General features: G+C 40.6%; 1 protein-coding gene across 1 annotated transcript in view; it reads left to right on the plus strand.

The window, feature by feature from the left end:
• Nucleotides 1-17,691, plus strand: part of smyd3 (SET and MYND domain containing 3) — a gene marked incomplete at its 5' end in the record, with an annotated part of 53,742 nt that overhangs the window by 4,345 nt on the left and 31,706 nt on the right. The window contains one exon of the mRNA XM_080729807.1: nt 2,557-2,705. Coding sequence (XP_080585933.1) covers nt 2,557-2,705 — 149 coding nt within the window. The remainder of the gene's footprint in view (nt 1-2,556; nt 2,706-17,691) is intronic.

Here is a 17,691-nt window from a genome sequence, read left to right on the forward strand (position 1 = left end):
ATACATTAATACCTTTTTAAGGAAACGACGACCGATCGGATTAAAATGCTCCTCTTTAAATAATACGATCATTACGGGACATTCTGCTGGAGCGTACCCTATGGTGACATCCGTGAGCCTTCACTAAGCAATTTATCTTTGTAATCTGACCGTTTGTGTAGACGTACGTAGCAAATTGGTTAAACTGCTCAACAGCAGATTGTGTTGAATTCACGGTTGGCGCAGCGTAGCGTCTTTACATTTAGCCCAATAATGCTAATCTACATCAATAACTAAAGTTTAAAACATACATAAACCACTTTAGCCCTATGTTATACCAAGGCTATTTGAAAATAGCCGATCTACAAGCTCACAACGCATTGCGGTGCGACGCGTTGTGAGCTTGTAGATCTGCTATTTTCAAACATTTTGTACTTTTACTTTTGGTACTTTAAGTACATTTGGATACCAATACTTTTGTACTTTTACTCAAGTACATTTTTAATTCTGGACTTTTACTTGTAACAGAGTGATTCTACATTGCAGAATTTATACTTTTACTTAATTATAAAAATGTAGGTACTTTTTCCACCACTGTGTAAACGTTTGTGTTCTCATGCCAATAAAGCTTCTTTGAATTGAAGATTGAATTGAAGATTGCTCCCCATGTGGCGGAGTACACAATAATGGTAAATAAAGTAGCTTACTCTAAAATAATCCATCCATCCATCCATCCATCTTCAACCGCTTATCCAGCATCGGGTCACTGGGGTAACAGTTCCAACTGAGATTTCTAGAGTTCCTTAATAATAATAATTAAAATAAACAATACTAATGATTATAATTGCGACCGTCAGGTCGCAGTTACTATGAAAACCTCCACCGCCTGTCTGTCCGTCAGTCTGTCTGTCACGTCACATCACACTTTTTTGCCCCTATCCATGTGAAATTTTCCACACACAATCCTTGTCTGCCAATCCACAACCTCCACCCTTCCAGGGACCCCCGCAGCTCCAGGGACCCCCGCCAAATTTTTTAAAACACATTTTTGAATACTGCTCCTACAGTTTTTGCCCTAAAATCACACAAATCGCTACACAGTATGTCTACACTTATCTCATCGACATGGATCTGTCCCATATAGCGCCACCATCAGGTCGATTTTTTAACACATTTTTGGACCTAAACTTTTTTTTTTTCTTAATTTTTTTTTTCAAACTTTTTTTTTTTTTTTTCAAAAAAAAACTTTTTTCAAACTTTGTTTACACTAACGTCAACACACCAATCCACAGATTTTATATTGACTGTGTGTCAATTCTTGTTTAAAAGATGATTACCACTTTTTCAAAAAAGTCAACCAACGAATTTGTTTCTTGCATAGGGTTGCCCCACTGATCAATATTAACTCATTTGATGCCCACGACGTGCCAACGTGTCAATCTCTTTGATGTCTCTGTGTGCCCTCGACGTGTTCGACGCGTCGCAGGGGGTCTTACAGAAAGCTGAACTTTCCTGTACGAGGCAAAAACTGCGGATTTCCCTGCTGATTAAATCTTGAATAATCGTGGTCAGCCGGTGTGTTAAAACACGAAATACTCTGGAGGTGCTCTTATTGAGCCCCTCATTGATTACAGAATCCTCGTTTTGCCTCGCGATGCCCCAATTGCCTTAAAGTTAAAGCTCCAAACAGCCAAGAACAAACTGATTAGGGTCGTGCTTGGTCTTCCTCCTCGGGCCCACCTCACCACTTATCACTACATAAGCGTGGGATGGTTTACAGTAGCTGACAGTACAGCAGCCTTAAAGGAGTGCAAATCCCTAGCCTCCTTCAAAATTGGTCTGAAAAGTCACCTTCAGACGGCTGCTACTCATGACTTGTAAAATGAATAAAGCCCCCGTCTGTTATTTTTGTTCTTTTTCTTTTCTGCTTTTGTAATTAATGTTATCCTATGTAAACTACTATGTTCTATCCGTCTGTCTTTCAATGTTATATGAGATACATAAAGTGGTTCCTGTGTAAATAAGCCGTAAAGCTTACTAGGATCTCCTTTTAGTTGACCTTGTACCAGTGATGAAACTGTACTTTTTTCTATTGCAAACTGCTAATAAACTCTTCAATCAATCAATCAATAACCAATCAATAATACAAAATATTTAGTATAATTTTAAACTTGAAGTGCACAGTTATTTTCGGTCAGTTCTAACCAAAATGGCTATTATCTCAACGTTTTCCTCGCAACATAATCACTAAAATATCATTACTGTCAGGCAGAAACCTCTGTCGCACAAAACTAGTGAAAACAGCCGATCTACAAGCACACAACTGTTGTGTGCTTGTAGATCTGCTGTTTTCACTTGTTTAGTACATTTTATAGGTGATAAATACAAAACGAGCGGTTTTGGACATAGACTATTCCACCCGACAACGATGTTATGCTATAAATATAAGGTGCTGGGAGTGAAAATTATAATAGGGGTGCCTCGGATTTTTTTTTTTAAATGTATGGGGTGCCCTGAAACAAAAGTTTGGAAACCCCTGGTATAGACAGCTGTATAACAGAGTGTTATTTGTTTTAGACTTGAGCACTATGTCTGACCAGAGGACGGAAGGCCTGGCTCAGCTGGCCTCCATGTTACAACTTTACCTGCAACAGGACGTAAATAACCAGGAAGTGACATCAGCACTGCCACCCTCCTGCCAAGAACCTCTCAGACTGATTGCAAAGGTGGGCTTTACACACATGTTTTTACGAGGTTACCGCTTACCAGTGTTGGGACTAACGCAACTACTCTAACGCAGCTACCCTTTGTCGTAACTAGTAACACAATTAGATACCTTTTCCCAGATCGGTAATGCGTTATAGTTACTGACATTTTAACACACAGGGTGCCTATCCCGACTAAAGTCGTGGTTTTCAAATCCGACCGTTGAGTTCTTTTCCTGACTTAAGTCAGAATATAACGTTTATATAACGCATGGTCTGTGGCATGTTCTGTCTGCGGTCTCGTTCTTGTACTCGACGGACCATAGCAAAAGCACGGATGGCCGCGGTTGTAATTTTTCTCTTCTGGGTGTAAGAAAATACGACCAGCACGACCGGGCAGAAGTAATCAGATTACAATTGGACTGGTGGTGCGTTCAAGGAGTATAGGAAATAAGATAAAAACACTGAAAACCCCACTGGCACAGGCTACTGAATTCATTAATTATATACCCGGCAATAGATGTGTTCATGGCAGCGTTAAGAGGGTGAGTGTAGTTCAAACCGTCTGGACAGTTCCTAGAAAGTAGATCTGTATTGCCAAATACAGTCTGCCTCCTTCAATTTCTGTTTTCTGAATCAGAAATGGTGCTGGCAGTGTCTTTGGGGCTGTTTTGAGTTGGCATAAATGGCATGGCCATTTTCATGTAACATTCTCACCTGGTGAGGGGGGGGGGATTTCTTGTCAGACTAATATATACAAAATGTTACATACAATAACAGAGACATACAAAAAAATATAAAAATACATTTTAAAAGATAAAGTGCACAATAAAAGTACTATAGTGCAATCTTACCTAATCAGAATGCGCAGCCTGGAGGTGACCCGCTAACAGGTCTTTGTAGGGCTTGTTAGCCCCACTATAATGCTGTTATTTGACACCTCCAAGCGCTGCATAAAATAGTACATGAGTTTCCTTAACAGTGCTTCACAATTTGGCACACCAACAGAAGTGAACAACTGACTGGTACTATGCCACCTAGGAAAACAAAGAAGTAACCTCATGGCATCGTTGTATGCCACTCTAAGCCTTTGTATGCTTTTCACTCTGTAATAGGACCATAGTTGAGCCGTATACAGGGGGGTGACATATGATCTGAATAGTACACAGGACCATAGTTGAGCCGTATACAGGAGGGTGACATATGATCTGAATAGTGCACATGTTACATTTACAGAAAGCATATTAGCCTGAGCATATATTTTGCGTCATTGGATGTCATTGTCATCCCTGAGATCCTCTGATATGATATGTCCAAGACATTTTAGTTCCCTAGACACACCCAGAGCAGCATCAGAGAGTTGGAACAATGGAAAAGTGGATGATTTCCTGTACTAATATTGTCTAATGCCTGACAATTAGGGATGGGTATCGTCTGCGATACTTTTAATGGTATCGGTCGCATGACGTCGATACTATCGAGTATCAGTTCACGTAAAAACGAACGATACCTCGTTTCGATACTCTTGAACGCACCCTGGTCGGTCGTATCTGTAACAGTTGGGCTACTGAGAGTTTAATGACTGCTTTAGTAGGTTACACTCGTTACTGTGGAATGCTGCGTTCATGTGCGCTGTGCGGTATGTGTATATTCTATTGTAGACAAACAATAGAATTAATTATACAATAGCAGCCATAACAGTAATACTAGTCACATCAACTACTCTACTACTAGGGCTACTTGACATGAAAATGGCTGAATAACTGGCTTAATAACCTATTTTGGTGTGTAAAATAGCCCATAGAAAAAGGCAAATAATAATTATAATAATAATACATTTAAAAGTATCGAAAAGGGTATCGTATCGATTCCCAGGTATCGAAAAAGGTGTCGTATCGATTCAAAGGTTTACAGTTTACAGTTTAGGCATTTAGCAGACGCTTTTAAATCCAAAGCGACTTACAATAAGCAGATAAAACATCACAATAATAAACAAGATTAAATGTCAGTACATCAACAGCAATATGACAAATGCAAATGAATATCTATCTAGAAAAAACTATATAATCCGTAAAGAAAAAAGGTTTCTAAAAAACCTCAAAACAAATGCTAACTAGCTTCATGTATGGTCATTGATTTTTTCAGTAGTGCTAAGGGTTTAGGTGGAGTCTGAAAAGGTGAGTCTTCAGTCCACGGCGAAAGCTAGCGAGTGAGTCCGTTGTTCTAAGTGCGACAGGGAGTTTATTCCAAAACTTGGGGGCCAGGAGTGCAAACTGTCTCGGACGAGTGGATTTTTGCCCTGGGGTTTTTAGCGAGAGTTCTGTCAGCATCCCTGTGTTGGTTGATCTAAGTGCACGGGTGGGGGTGTAGGGGTTGATCAGGTTTTGGAGGTATGGAGGAGCCATACCTTTGGTTGCTTTGAAGGTCAGCATCAGTGTTTTGTATTCTGTGCGGGCCGCAACCGGGAGCCAGTGGAGGCTGCGGAGAAGGGGAGAGACATGTGAGAACTTAGGCTGGTTGAAGACCAGTCGTGCCGCGGCATTTTGGATCAGTTGGAGAGGTTTAAGTGCACATGCCGGGAGACCAGTGAGGAGAGAGTTACAATAGTCAAGTTTTGATATGACAGATGTCTGGATGAGGAGCTGGGCTGCCTCCTGGGTGAGGAAGGGTCTGATTTTACGGATGAACGATACCCATCCCTACTGACAATATGTCAAAATCTGATAAATGATGTCTCTACTGCAAAATTCGGAGAAGGACATTTTCATACAGAAACAAATTCAGTTCAGTGAAATTCAAATGCTAATAATTATCTGTGCTGTCTTACTTCCAGCTGTGTGGTGTTGTATATTACTGGACCTACTGGCCTAATTGTCATCTCTGCACTCATCAGACTCATCTTATTGTGGTGGTCTGACTTTGTGTGAGAGGGTTGACTATGAAATCTCTGAGAGAAACAAAGGGCCAAGATCGGCTATTTTCACAATGTCTGAAAAAGACGTGTTTTGTCAGTTTTTTACACAGGTTTCTACGGTTTCTTGGGCTGGATATGGCAGCCTGGAATGGTTGTTCCAAGTGCAGCTAAACGTGGCATGTTAGTAAACGCGCCACAATTAACAATAATGCATTGCACCTGTGCAGCTGACCTGCGGAACCTGGGAATATACCATTTTGTCAAGATGGGGAGAATACAAGTGTGGAGAATACAATTATAATACCTTGTTAAAGTGACATTTTTGCTTTTGTAGTCATTTTACTGTAATTTAACAACATATAATAACCAGCACAGATAGACAAAGAGACATTCGTGGATTTATATTTATTTATAACTTTTATTTCCCCCCCCTGCACCCAGGGTATGGCAGCTGCATACCCCTGCCATACCCAATTGACGCCCCTGCCCAGAGAGCATTGTCTAGTTGGCAGTCGGGAAGATGAAAGCAGATCCCTGCAGGCGATCCTCTGGGTGTTCACAGTATTTGCTCTCTCTCCAGTCCTACTGTTCAGGTCCCCACTAGGGATGGGACCATATGAAAACGTCATGTCACGATAATCAAAATATCCCCAACATCCATTATCCTGGGGCGGAACTTTGCCAAAAAAATAAATGCAACGCGTTTTGAGCTTGTAGATCGGCTATTATTTCCAGGTCCGTTTTACAAATTATAGAGGATTTAAATGGTACCCCAGATATGCAGCTCAACAAATAAAAGGTGAATTGATCCCAATACATGACAATGATAATGATAATTCCACGATAAATGAAAATCTCCACGATACGATTATTGTGTGTTTTTTTTATCACGATAAATGGTAATAACGATTATCGTCCCATCCCTAGTCCCCACACACTAAAACATTTCCAAGGGTTTTAGAATAAAGCATTCTAAAACAGTTACCAAATGTGGCAACATGAAAACCATAGACATATGAACAAGAATTTCACTACACCGATAATGTCTACAATAAATAATCCCTGTGACTGCCAGTTCAAACTAGGAAGTTGCTGTGCAAATGAATGGTAGGTACAGAGTGATACACGTTATGGTATCTGCCTTGTTTTAAATTGATTTATAAAACGTTACACACAAACCACATACACATGACCAGCTCAATGTACAGGATATAAAGGAGCACTCCTCTTACCTTGTCATATGAAAAACTAAATCAATAGGATTTAGACATTCATGAAACAGCGTGGTGAATATTGTAAATAAGTTGTAGGTGCAGTGATACTGATAACTGAGACTGTTTGTCAAATATTTTACTCGCGGCACTTATTGGAAAGAAGGACTGTCTGGAACTATCCATTTTAGAATAGTTTATCTTCTCTTTAAAATAGAAAAAATATCTTACCAGTAGTCAGGGGGGATTCTGAGGATGGTGCTGTATGTAAGCAGTGCCCACGTAGACACGACTGTCAGCACAAATTATTTATTCGTAAATTTTCAGCCGATTATAGATTTTTTTTATTATTTCAATAGTGTGAGTTATTCTGATGTGTTCTCTCTCTCCTCTCTTTCTTCTCCTCTCCCTGCCCTCCTGTCTCTCTCTCTCTCTCTCTCTCTCTCTCTCTCTCTCTCTCTCTCTCTCTCTCTCTCTCTCTCTCTCTCTCTCTCTCTCTCTCTCTCTCTCTCTCGTCTCTCTCTCTCTCTCTCTCTCTCTCTCTCTCTCTCTCTCTCTCTCTCCCTTTCTCTCTCTCTCAGTAGGATGTTATTGTTGTGTTAATGTTGAAGTTAGTTCAATAGAAACACGATAAACATTGTACAACACAAATGTATATCAGGTAGAGGTGCAGGAAAAAATCGATTCGAACTCTAATCGCGTTTCTAACATTGTACGATTTAGAATCGATTCTCATTTTCCAAAAATGTATTAGATATTATTTATTAGATATTATGATTTGTATTTAATGTACTCTGCTTTCATGCCAGCAGACTGGAGTAGATCCTGATATCCTATGAATTGAATCGAGAATCGTTTTGAATAGAGAATCGTTTTTAAATCAGAAAATAATCGTTTCTGAATCGAATCGTTTGGATTTGAAAGAATCGAGAAAAAAAAATCTAATTGTGACCCCAAGAATTGATTCTGAATCGAATCGTGGGATACCCAAAGATTCGCAGCCCTAATATCAGATACAACATGATGTTATTAAAGAGGCGGTGCCATAGTTTTATGGCACTGCATCTTTAACTAACAATCACACCCACTGTCTGACACGCATTACTATTGTTGCCTAACACATGATACACCCATAATACACATGTGCAAGCATTGTCAGTCCAGAGACTATCTGTCTCTCTCTTACACACACACACACACACACACACACACACACACACACACACACACACACACACACACACACACACACACACACACAGACAGCATGTTCTCTCAGATTACCTGGTTTCATATGCAGCAGTACAGTATTTGGTTGACCAGTATCATTAGGGGGCGCCGTTGTGTCATTCTCTTTCATTCATTCAGTCCTTCTCTACCACTTATTTTTTTCCCTTCATTTTAACCATTCTTCCTTACTTTCTATCGTAAATATATTTTTTGCATCTTATTCCCTCTCTCTCCCTGAATCTCTCCACCATGTTGCTACACAGATACATCCTGGACATAGGGTACCACATTCTTGAGAAAGGCACCAAATGAGGCTGTCTGTCCTCCTGTAGTCCTTGTCAGCGTTGAGACTTGAGAGGCAGCTCTTTCTCCTGGCATGATTGCATCGGGTTCTCCACCTCTCTCCTGTAGGCTGTCTCATTGTCGTCAGTGATCACTGATCAGGCCTATCACTGACATCTTTTAAGCGAACTTGAGTACTTTGTTGGAGCTGTGCATGGCCACGTGGTCATGAGTGTGTACACGGAGTAGTCGAGTACACAGAGTTGAGGAGGTGACTCAGATATGTTGAAGGGCAGAGGTGTTGAAGGCTTGCTAGAGCTGTCACGATTACAAATTTAAATTGATGATTAATTGTCACACAAATAATTGCAATTAACGATTTAATTGTGTTTTTGGCATTGAAGACTGGAACATGTGAATACAAACTTAATTTCTTTTTGCCATTTAGGCTTCATAATCACAAACTGCACTGGGCAGATTACTGACATATTTAATAATTTTATACTTTAAAAACATTTCTAGAAAATAGCGGATCTACAAACTTCGTGAAGCGTTGTAAGCTTGTAGATCTGCTATTTTTCAAAATGTTCAACATGGAAACGATTATGCGAAATAATTTGCGATTATCTCAAATAATTGCGATTAGACGATTATGTAATAATTGTGACAGGCCTAGTTGAAGCCCATCCTCACCTGTGTCTTATCTGACAAAGTCTGCAAGTATCTGAGCTATGATCTAAAAACGGCATTATCACAGCAGTTTCTCTTCTCCAGGTGGGTGAGGGCCGTATTTATTGTTGTGGCTGTGGTGTCGTCTGTGGAATTGTTGTGGTCTTGGGGATCCCGGTTGGGTACTTAGCAACATGCTATTGATCTGCTCTTTAATGTCTATAATGCATTATAATCTGCTTGTAACGCTGTATAATTTAAGCCAAGTCATAGCACATTTCAAAACAACAGCCGTTGACTCAAAGTACTTTTACAATCTAAAATGACCAACAACAACATAAATTCATAATGCTTTATAACAATAATCAATTCATAAAGCATTTTATAAATTAATACAATAATATAAATATACTACCGATATGTAATATATCATCTTTTTAGAATCGTCTTTCTTGTATCATCCTCAAATGTCCAACTCAGTATTGTGTAGCCACGCTCATGTCTCTGGTCCCAATTGGAAGAGGCCGGCAATTGGGCTATTTTAAGACTCATTGGCTGGAAAAAATAGCATTGGACAGGCACTTAATATTTGGGCTTGTTTTTGACATATCTGGCGGGTTTTATTAACCTCATTATACAGTATTATAAGCCTATTACTTACAGTATGCTATGATTATTGTTATAAAAGCATTGTGAGTACTTATTCCTTCTTAAATTATAATTAACTAGAAGCTCGGAGACACTGTCTAGTCGGGGACCGGCCTACTCGGGAAAGATGTAAATAGGGAATGAATTCCCCACCCTTTAATGCAAACCCCATTATACCTGTTTTGACCATCTGTTTGCCTGTGTCCATTTATGCCCATATATGGAGATATGTGTATCTGTCTGTCTGCGTCCATTTTAGGCCGGGCACTGCACTCCGCGCTGCGGCGTGGAACGCGCGTGCCAAATTTGAAGCCGGTGGGACGAACGGTTCTCGAGATACGCGGCCCACATCCTCATAGTGATTTCTCGCATTTATTGTAAGATTATACAGTGTAATGAGAAGATTATAATGCATTTACTGCACAAGTATATTTATAATCCATTGGATGCATAGCAAATGTTACCCAGTTGGTTTTGAATTAAAATGTCTTGGTTTAGATGTACTGTAGCATGAGACCTCCAGATATGAACAACAATGATGCTGCTGCTATGCTTCACTGGCTGCTGTGGTGTGTGCGTGCATGTGTGCGTGCGTGTGTGTGTGCGTGCGCGCGTGCGTGCGTGCGTGCGTGCGTGCGCGTGTGTTTCATTTCAATGTATTCCCCAAAGCAACTTACTTTCACTGGTGTTCACAGTTCACAATAGGTTCAACATGAAGGAAGGAAGGAAGGAAGGATACAAGGAAGTAAGAAGGGGAGATAGGAAGGAAGGAAGGAACAGCTGGATAGAAAGAAAGGAGTTAGGACACACCCACGTGTGTGTGTGCGCATGCGTATGCTCCCGAGAACCTCATACTTTCTCCTTATGAGAAAGTATGTTGTATATCAACTATGGAGACAGTTTAATACACACACACACACACACACACACACACACACACACACACACACACACACACACACACACACACACACACACACACACACACACACACACACACACGCACGCACACGCACACACACCTGTTTTCATGCACTGTATAAGGAGGGTTGGGAATAAATTCACACCAAGCAGTAAATTTACAGCAAATTGTTTTGGCTTCAATTATAGAAGCTAGAAGCAGAAGTGTGTGTGTGCGTGTGTGCGTGTGTGTGCGCGTGCGTGTGCGCGTGCACGCTTTTCACTGGCTTTGTGAGAGTGTGTATGTGGGTTGTCATATGTGCGTATTGTTGGTGTAATTGTGTGTGTGTGGGTGTAATTTATTCTCATGGTTGATTTGTATATTTATGAACCATCTGTTGAGAAAGAAAATTAGGCACAGGCAAACATACAGCTCTGCTGTCTCACCAAACTAATAATATGAATATATAATATTATTTATACACTTTGTAGTTTAGTAAGCAAAGAAGTAATGATGGAAGGAAGAAAGAAAGAAAGGAGATAATTAGAATTACAGATAAAGGTAAACAGGATAAATAAGTGGTTCCCAAACGATTTATCTTGAGACCCAAAGAGAAATTTGTGGAGTTCTAAAAGTTCTGCTTTTTGATAGATAGTGAACGGCTAATCTCCGGCACCACTGGACCGATCTCTAGTTTATTGAAAAAAATAAAGGAAGATAACATAACATTCACTAACAGTGTCTCTGGCTCAAATAGAAAACATGCTGTCTTCTAAAGACACTGAGTTGTGTTACTGTAGTTACTTTGTGTTAGAGGTTAAATTACATACAGTAAATCAGTGGTTCTCAGAAATCAAACTAGTTCACAGCAAAACTATTTCATAGCATCAAAATTAATTTAACCACTTTAACTCTATGTACATCAGCTTTTTTCAAATACTCTTGAAAGAATGTGAAACATGAATCATTTTGAAACATTTTGACAACACAAATCTTCCATGGGTGTCCCCGGCACAAAATATTTTCAGATGGGGCTACACGGCCAAATACATAATCTCCATAATTTGGGGGTCCTCAGTATGAAAAGTTATGCTGTCTGCTAAGGTGCTTTCTCCTTCGTCTGATTCTGAAGGTATTATCAGAGTATCCTTCTCAGGGTAGTCATTATTGTAAAATAAATCTCGGCGCCAAGCATCGGTTTTGGGAGTTACAGTACCACCTCTGGGAGTGTACAAATGGAACCAAATGGACCCACTCTCAGAGTTTAATGAACACTGAGGTTTTTACAGTGTAGACTGTGGTTCCAGATACAAAAACGTGGTATTAAATGTGGGTCTATGACATGTGGCCTGATGTATATCAATCTGCGGGTCCTTGAAATGAAAAAGGCGAAGTTAGTGTAACACAGGGTGTGGGAGGATGTCTCAGATAGGACTGCTGCCAGCATGTACAGGTTCACCTCCACGTCAAAGCACTGTTCAAGGTCCCTGGGCAGTGGTTTGATCTAGCGATCTACCGATTACCAATCTTTTGAGAGAAAAATTAAATAAAGATCTATAGCTAAAAACTTTTTTAAACGTCAGTATATGAAAAGAGCATTTAACTTCAATTGTACAATGAACAAGGAAACATGTAAAAATGCATTTGGTTATTCACAAATATTGTATTCCAGTGTAAAACCACACCCTCTCTTTCTAGTTGTCGGAATCTCACATATTCTCATTCTTCCCTAATTGAAATATTATAATTCTCTCTCTCTAACTCTCTCTCTCTCTCACGAGTGTGGTAACAACAAGGACTATGCAGACGTTTGCGGTTTTCAGCGTCGTTGAACAATTTATCATCCTGACTGGCCAATATCCTCCACTCTTCTCTCCTGTCCTCTCCTCTCCACTCTCTCTTTTATCCGTTTACCTGTCTGGTAAAGTGTTCTATTTGACTATCCTTTTAAAGATATGTTTAGCAAGTGTGTGTGAGAACGAGACAGAGACCATGTTTAGTTGAACTCTCTTTCTGAAGGTCACCGACTCTCTTGTCTGTGAAGTACAGTTCTCTCCTCAGCTCATTTCCCATTGGCCAGTGGCTGTTGTTCCCATGGTGATGCACAGTGACTATTAATGGAGAGACTTCTGTAGAAAGTGTTATTTTGTCATCCTCTCTGGCTTGCATGGTTTCTCCTTCTCTAGGCCAGCGTGTCTCTGTCTCTACAGCCTCTCTGCTGGTCTCTCTGCAGCATCATGTCTCTGTCTCTATGGTCTCTCTGTCTCTCTGCAGCCTCTCTCTCTCTATAGTCTGGTGGTTTGCCTCTACTGTATGTCTGTCTCGCTGCAGTCTGTCTGGCTAATGTGCCATATTCGTAATGCTTAAAGTTTGTCAGTTTTGACTTGGGAGGACAGTACTGCTGCACATGCTAGTGTCTCCTTGGCTTTCTTGAAGATGCTTGGTAATACTCTTTTACTACAGAGCAATTAATTTTCACACATAACACATAATCTGTGAGCACATAACACATATGTTTAATCTTTCCGTGTCACAACGCATAGTTCCAGATATATGGAAAATGGCACACATTGCACCTCTACATAAAGGAGGAGATGCAAATGATTTAAACAACTATCGACCAATCTCCAAGCTGTCCTGCCTAGGGAAAACTCTGGAGTCCTTGGTGAATGATCAGCTAAAAATATTTTTATCTAATTATTCTATTTTAACCCCACTTCAGTCTGGCTTCAGAGCCAAGCATAGTACAGTCACAGCCACTATCTTAATTGTTAATGACATTGTATCTGCTGTAGGTGATGGAAAACACTGTGCTGCATTATTTATAGATTTATCAAAGGCTTTTGATACAGTGGATTATACATTGCTCTTAAATATTTTGCACAGAACTGGGTTTGATGAAGATACCTGCAGTTGGTTCCAGAGCTACCTTACTGGGAGATCTCAGTGTGTGAAGGCTGGGAGAGCCCAGTCAGTAGTCGGGGATCCACATGCCCTAAAGCTCAAGGAATAGGGTTGAACATGTGATGTTCTGCCGCACTTTTTATTTCTGTTTTATCTATTAGTTTGGTCATTAAGGTCCACAGAATGAGAGGCCTGCTCTGCCGGAAACATCGCGAAAAAAAGTTATGGCCATTTGTATATTCACTGTCCCATTGACTCCACTACACAGGAAAGGAAATATATTATAAAAAAAGAAAAATTCTGCTTTAAGTAGCACGTGAGGGGTCAAAATGGAGAGTTTTCATGATTGTGAATCCATTGCAAGCATTTGTTTTGCACAAAAAACATTCCTTGGGCAAGAAAACTAACCAACAAAAGTGTTAAAAGTGATGAGTCATCACTTTTCACAGTCATCACAGTGATGAGTCATCACTTTTGACACTTTTGTTGGTTTGTTTTCTAGCCCAAGGAATGTTTTTTGTGCAAAACAAATGCTTGCAATGGATTCAGAATCATGAAAACCCTCCATTTTGACCCCTCACGTGCTACTTAAAGCAGAATTTTTCTTGTTTATAATATATTTCCTTTCCTGTGTAGTGGAGTCAATGGGACAGTGAATATACAAATGGCCTTAACTTTTTTTCGCGATGTTTCCGGCAGAGCAGGCCTCTCATTCTGTGGACCTTAGTGACCAAACTAATAGATAAAACAGAAATAAAAAGTGCGGCAGAACATCACAGGTCCCCTCCCATTTTGAGGGACTGGATCCCCGGCTACAGGGTTTTTACCCATTTCCAAAGGTGTCCCGCAAGGATCGATCCTGGGCCCTGTTTTATTTACTTTATATATTAATAATATTGCTCTGTCTCTTAATAGATGCCAAGCTCATTTCTATGCTGATGACACCATCATTTATTGTATTGCGGACTCGGCCCAGCTCGCAAATGAGAACCTGCAGCTTTCATTTAATACACTTCAGGATTCACTTAGAAAGCTGAAGCTTGTCCTAAATGCAGGTAAAACAAAATGTATGATATTAGAGCCAAGGAGACTGATTTAAATAGTTTACGTATTACCACCTCAAATGGTTGCATCATAGACAGGGTTGCTGAATACAAGTACCTTGGAATATGGCTTGATGACAAATTTACTTTTAAATATCACATAGACAATCTTGCCTGTAAACTTAGACAAAAGATAGGATTCTTCTATAGGAATAGAGCCAGTTTTCCAATGGCATGTAGGAAAAGGGTTATTGAAGCAGTATTTCTCTCTGTGTTGGACTATGGAGATGTCATGGAAAGGCTTCTCCTTCTGTCCTCAAGCCCCTTGACACAGTCTATCATTCTGCTCTGCGTTTTGTATCTGGTGAACATTACAGGACTCATCATTGCATCCTGTGCGATAGAGTAGGTTGGCCTTCTTTGGTCGACAGGCGAAATAAACATTGGTATCTGTTTATTTTCAAGGCAATTGATGGTACCTTACCATTGTATCTTAAGTCGATGCTGGACTGGAATCCTGTGACGTATAGGACACGCTCCAGTGACTGGCTCACACTAAAGGTCCCCAAAGTAAAAACTGAACTAGGGAAGATAGCCTTTTGCTTTAATGCCCCAACCACCTGGAATGAACTACAACTTACATTCAAGATAGGTTCTCCTATAACATATGGTCATTTTAAATCCTTGATTGCAGATCCTCCTGCAAATGAATGCAATTGTTTTTAAACTTGTTTTGTAAATGTTCTGTAAATGTTTTGTAAATATTGATTGTACTTTGATGTATCTCGACGACACTGCAAATGAGGGCAACCTCAATGTCTCTCGAGTATAAATAAAGGTTTGAATGAATGAATGAACATAATTAGACCACCTATTTTTAACGACAAATTTGTTATGTCCTCCAATTTCAAATAAAGAAAAGTTTAATCCAGTATGCCTGCATTTTTAAACATTTTTTAATGTGCCAATCCCGAACTAGTTCGGCTTTATTTGGACCTTATCAGGGTGCCAATCCCGAACTAGTTCGGCTTTTAAAAAAAAATATATATATATAATTTTTTTTATTTTTTATTTTTTTCGAGCCTGGCCGCCGGCCGTCATCTGTTTACACGGCCCGCGAGAGCGTCGCGCCGCCGATATTTACCATCCACTCCAATGCAATGCAGGATCTTTAGAGCTCATTTTCTCTGTTACATGCATATCCATGAGGTGTGCAAGGTTTAATCATGGCTAAATCGCCGTAAATAGGGCTTCTAAAATGCTTGGTAGCCAATAGCTAACTTCAAGCTAACTTCATCCTGTTCCTGTTCATGCACAAAGGAAGTGTTCAGGCGCGTCATGGTTGTGCACGGCTTGTGCATATACAGCGCTTGTCTATGGTGGATTCTATGGCCATTGGGCGCCCTCTAGTGGTGAAAAGGTGGCACTGAAGGTTATTAAACAGTAGTCTTGTTCCTACACACTATAGGTCGACTACTATTATAAACTGAGGCCTGGCATCATGTCGAAGTGTCTTTGAGCAAGATACTGAACCACTAGTGCTTCCACCAAGTAGGTTGGTCCCTTGCATGGTTGCGTCGGCCATCGGCGTGTGAATATGTGTGTGTTAATGGTTAATATAAAAAACAGTGCGTTCATGATAAATGCTGAGGAACCATATAATGTGGTAGGAGAGGACTAACCTAAAAAGTGCTATGAGCAGGCAGGCAATGATGAGCAGTCAGTAGCAGGAGTCCAGGATCAGCCATGAGCCAGGATTCCTGAGAGGACGCATGAAAGAGGATGTGATGTGGCCAATGTTAGACATGCAACTTAAGGTGCAGGAGGCATTTATTTATTTATTATCTTGAGGAAGCGGGGGGGGGGGGGGGGGGGGGGGGCATGAAGTGTGTGTGTGTGTGTGTGTGTGTGTGTGTGTGTGTGTGTGTGTGTGTGCGTGTGTGTGTGTGTGTGTGTGCGTGTGCGTGTGTGAGTGCATGTGCGCAGGGGCGTCACAAGGGGTAGGAAAGAGGGACTGAGTTACTGGGGCCCAAGGTGGAGAGGCCCTAATAACTTTATCTATTGAAAAATAGCAGATATACAAGCTCACAGCGAGCTTGTAGATCTGCTATTTTTGAAAAGTTGTGAAAATGTGTGAACATCTTAGAATATATGTATTTTTTTAAGCGAACATTTCTAACTCAAATTTTGCTTCTGGGGGTCCCTGGAACTAAATATTTTGGTCCGTGGCCAAATACATATCATCTTGGGGGTCCTTGACATAGGTTTCTTGCACACATTTTCACGATTTTTCAAAAATAGCAGATATACAAGCTCGCAGCGCGGCACTCGGTGCCGCGCTGTGAGCTTGTATATCTGCTATTTTTCAATAGTTAACATTCATGGAGGGCCCACAGTGAATCCTTGTACCCAGGGCCCAGAATTTGGTGTGACGCCCCTGCGTGTGCGTGCGTTCATGATTGATTTTATCTAGCAGAATGTGTTTTGCCTCGTCAGCTGAAACGCTGACCCAGAGGAGAGAGAGTTGAGGTTTGAACTCCAGGGAGAATATGATCAAAAGACAGTAGAACAGATGAATTAAAACGGGGATTATTTTATTTCGCGCACACAGCCTACTGCAGTGTATGCATTTTGAATTGATTCGCCCATAGAATTACACGCACGCACGCACGCACGCACGCACGCACGCACGCACGCACGCACACACACACACACACACACACACACACACACACACACACACACACACACACACACACACACACACACACACACACACACACAGGGTCTCAGTGGACAAAAGATTGCAGTGTAATTACAGAGGGAAGTTCCTTTCCTCTTGCTGCCTAGAAGGATACTTTATAACTAAGCTGTTGTATCAATCTTTCTCAGCTTGGGTATTGATGTAAGAACTATTATTTTGTAGTAGAGGAAAAGAACAGGTCTCTGGGCCTCTTCTGGAAGTTTGAGCCCAAAGAAGACACTGCAGCACATTATTCATTATACATTTTATTAAGGTTCAAATGACATGTGTTTCGACATGTCTTCTGCATAATCAAATGGAGTAAAAGGCCCTGAGACCGTGCCGAGTCATTAGTTGTTTGCAATTTAGTAAAGTATGCTCCAGTACCAAGTTCGGCTGTTCGGTGCTGCCGGAATGTTGTGACTTCCTGATCTAATTTCTGTGCTCAGCTGTGTTTTCTCA

This window comes from Nannobrachium achirus (genome assembly GCF_963921795.1).
Source record: "Nannobrachium achirus genome assembly, chromosome: 7".
NCBI classification, from domain to species: Eukaryota; Metazoa; Chordata; class Actinopteri; order Myctophiformes; family Myctophidae; genus Nannobrachium; species Nannobrachium achirus.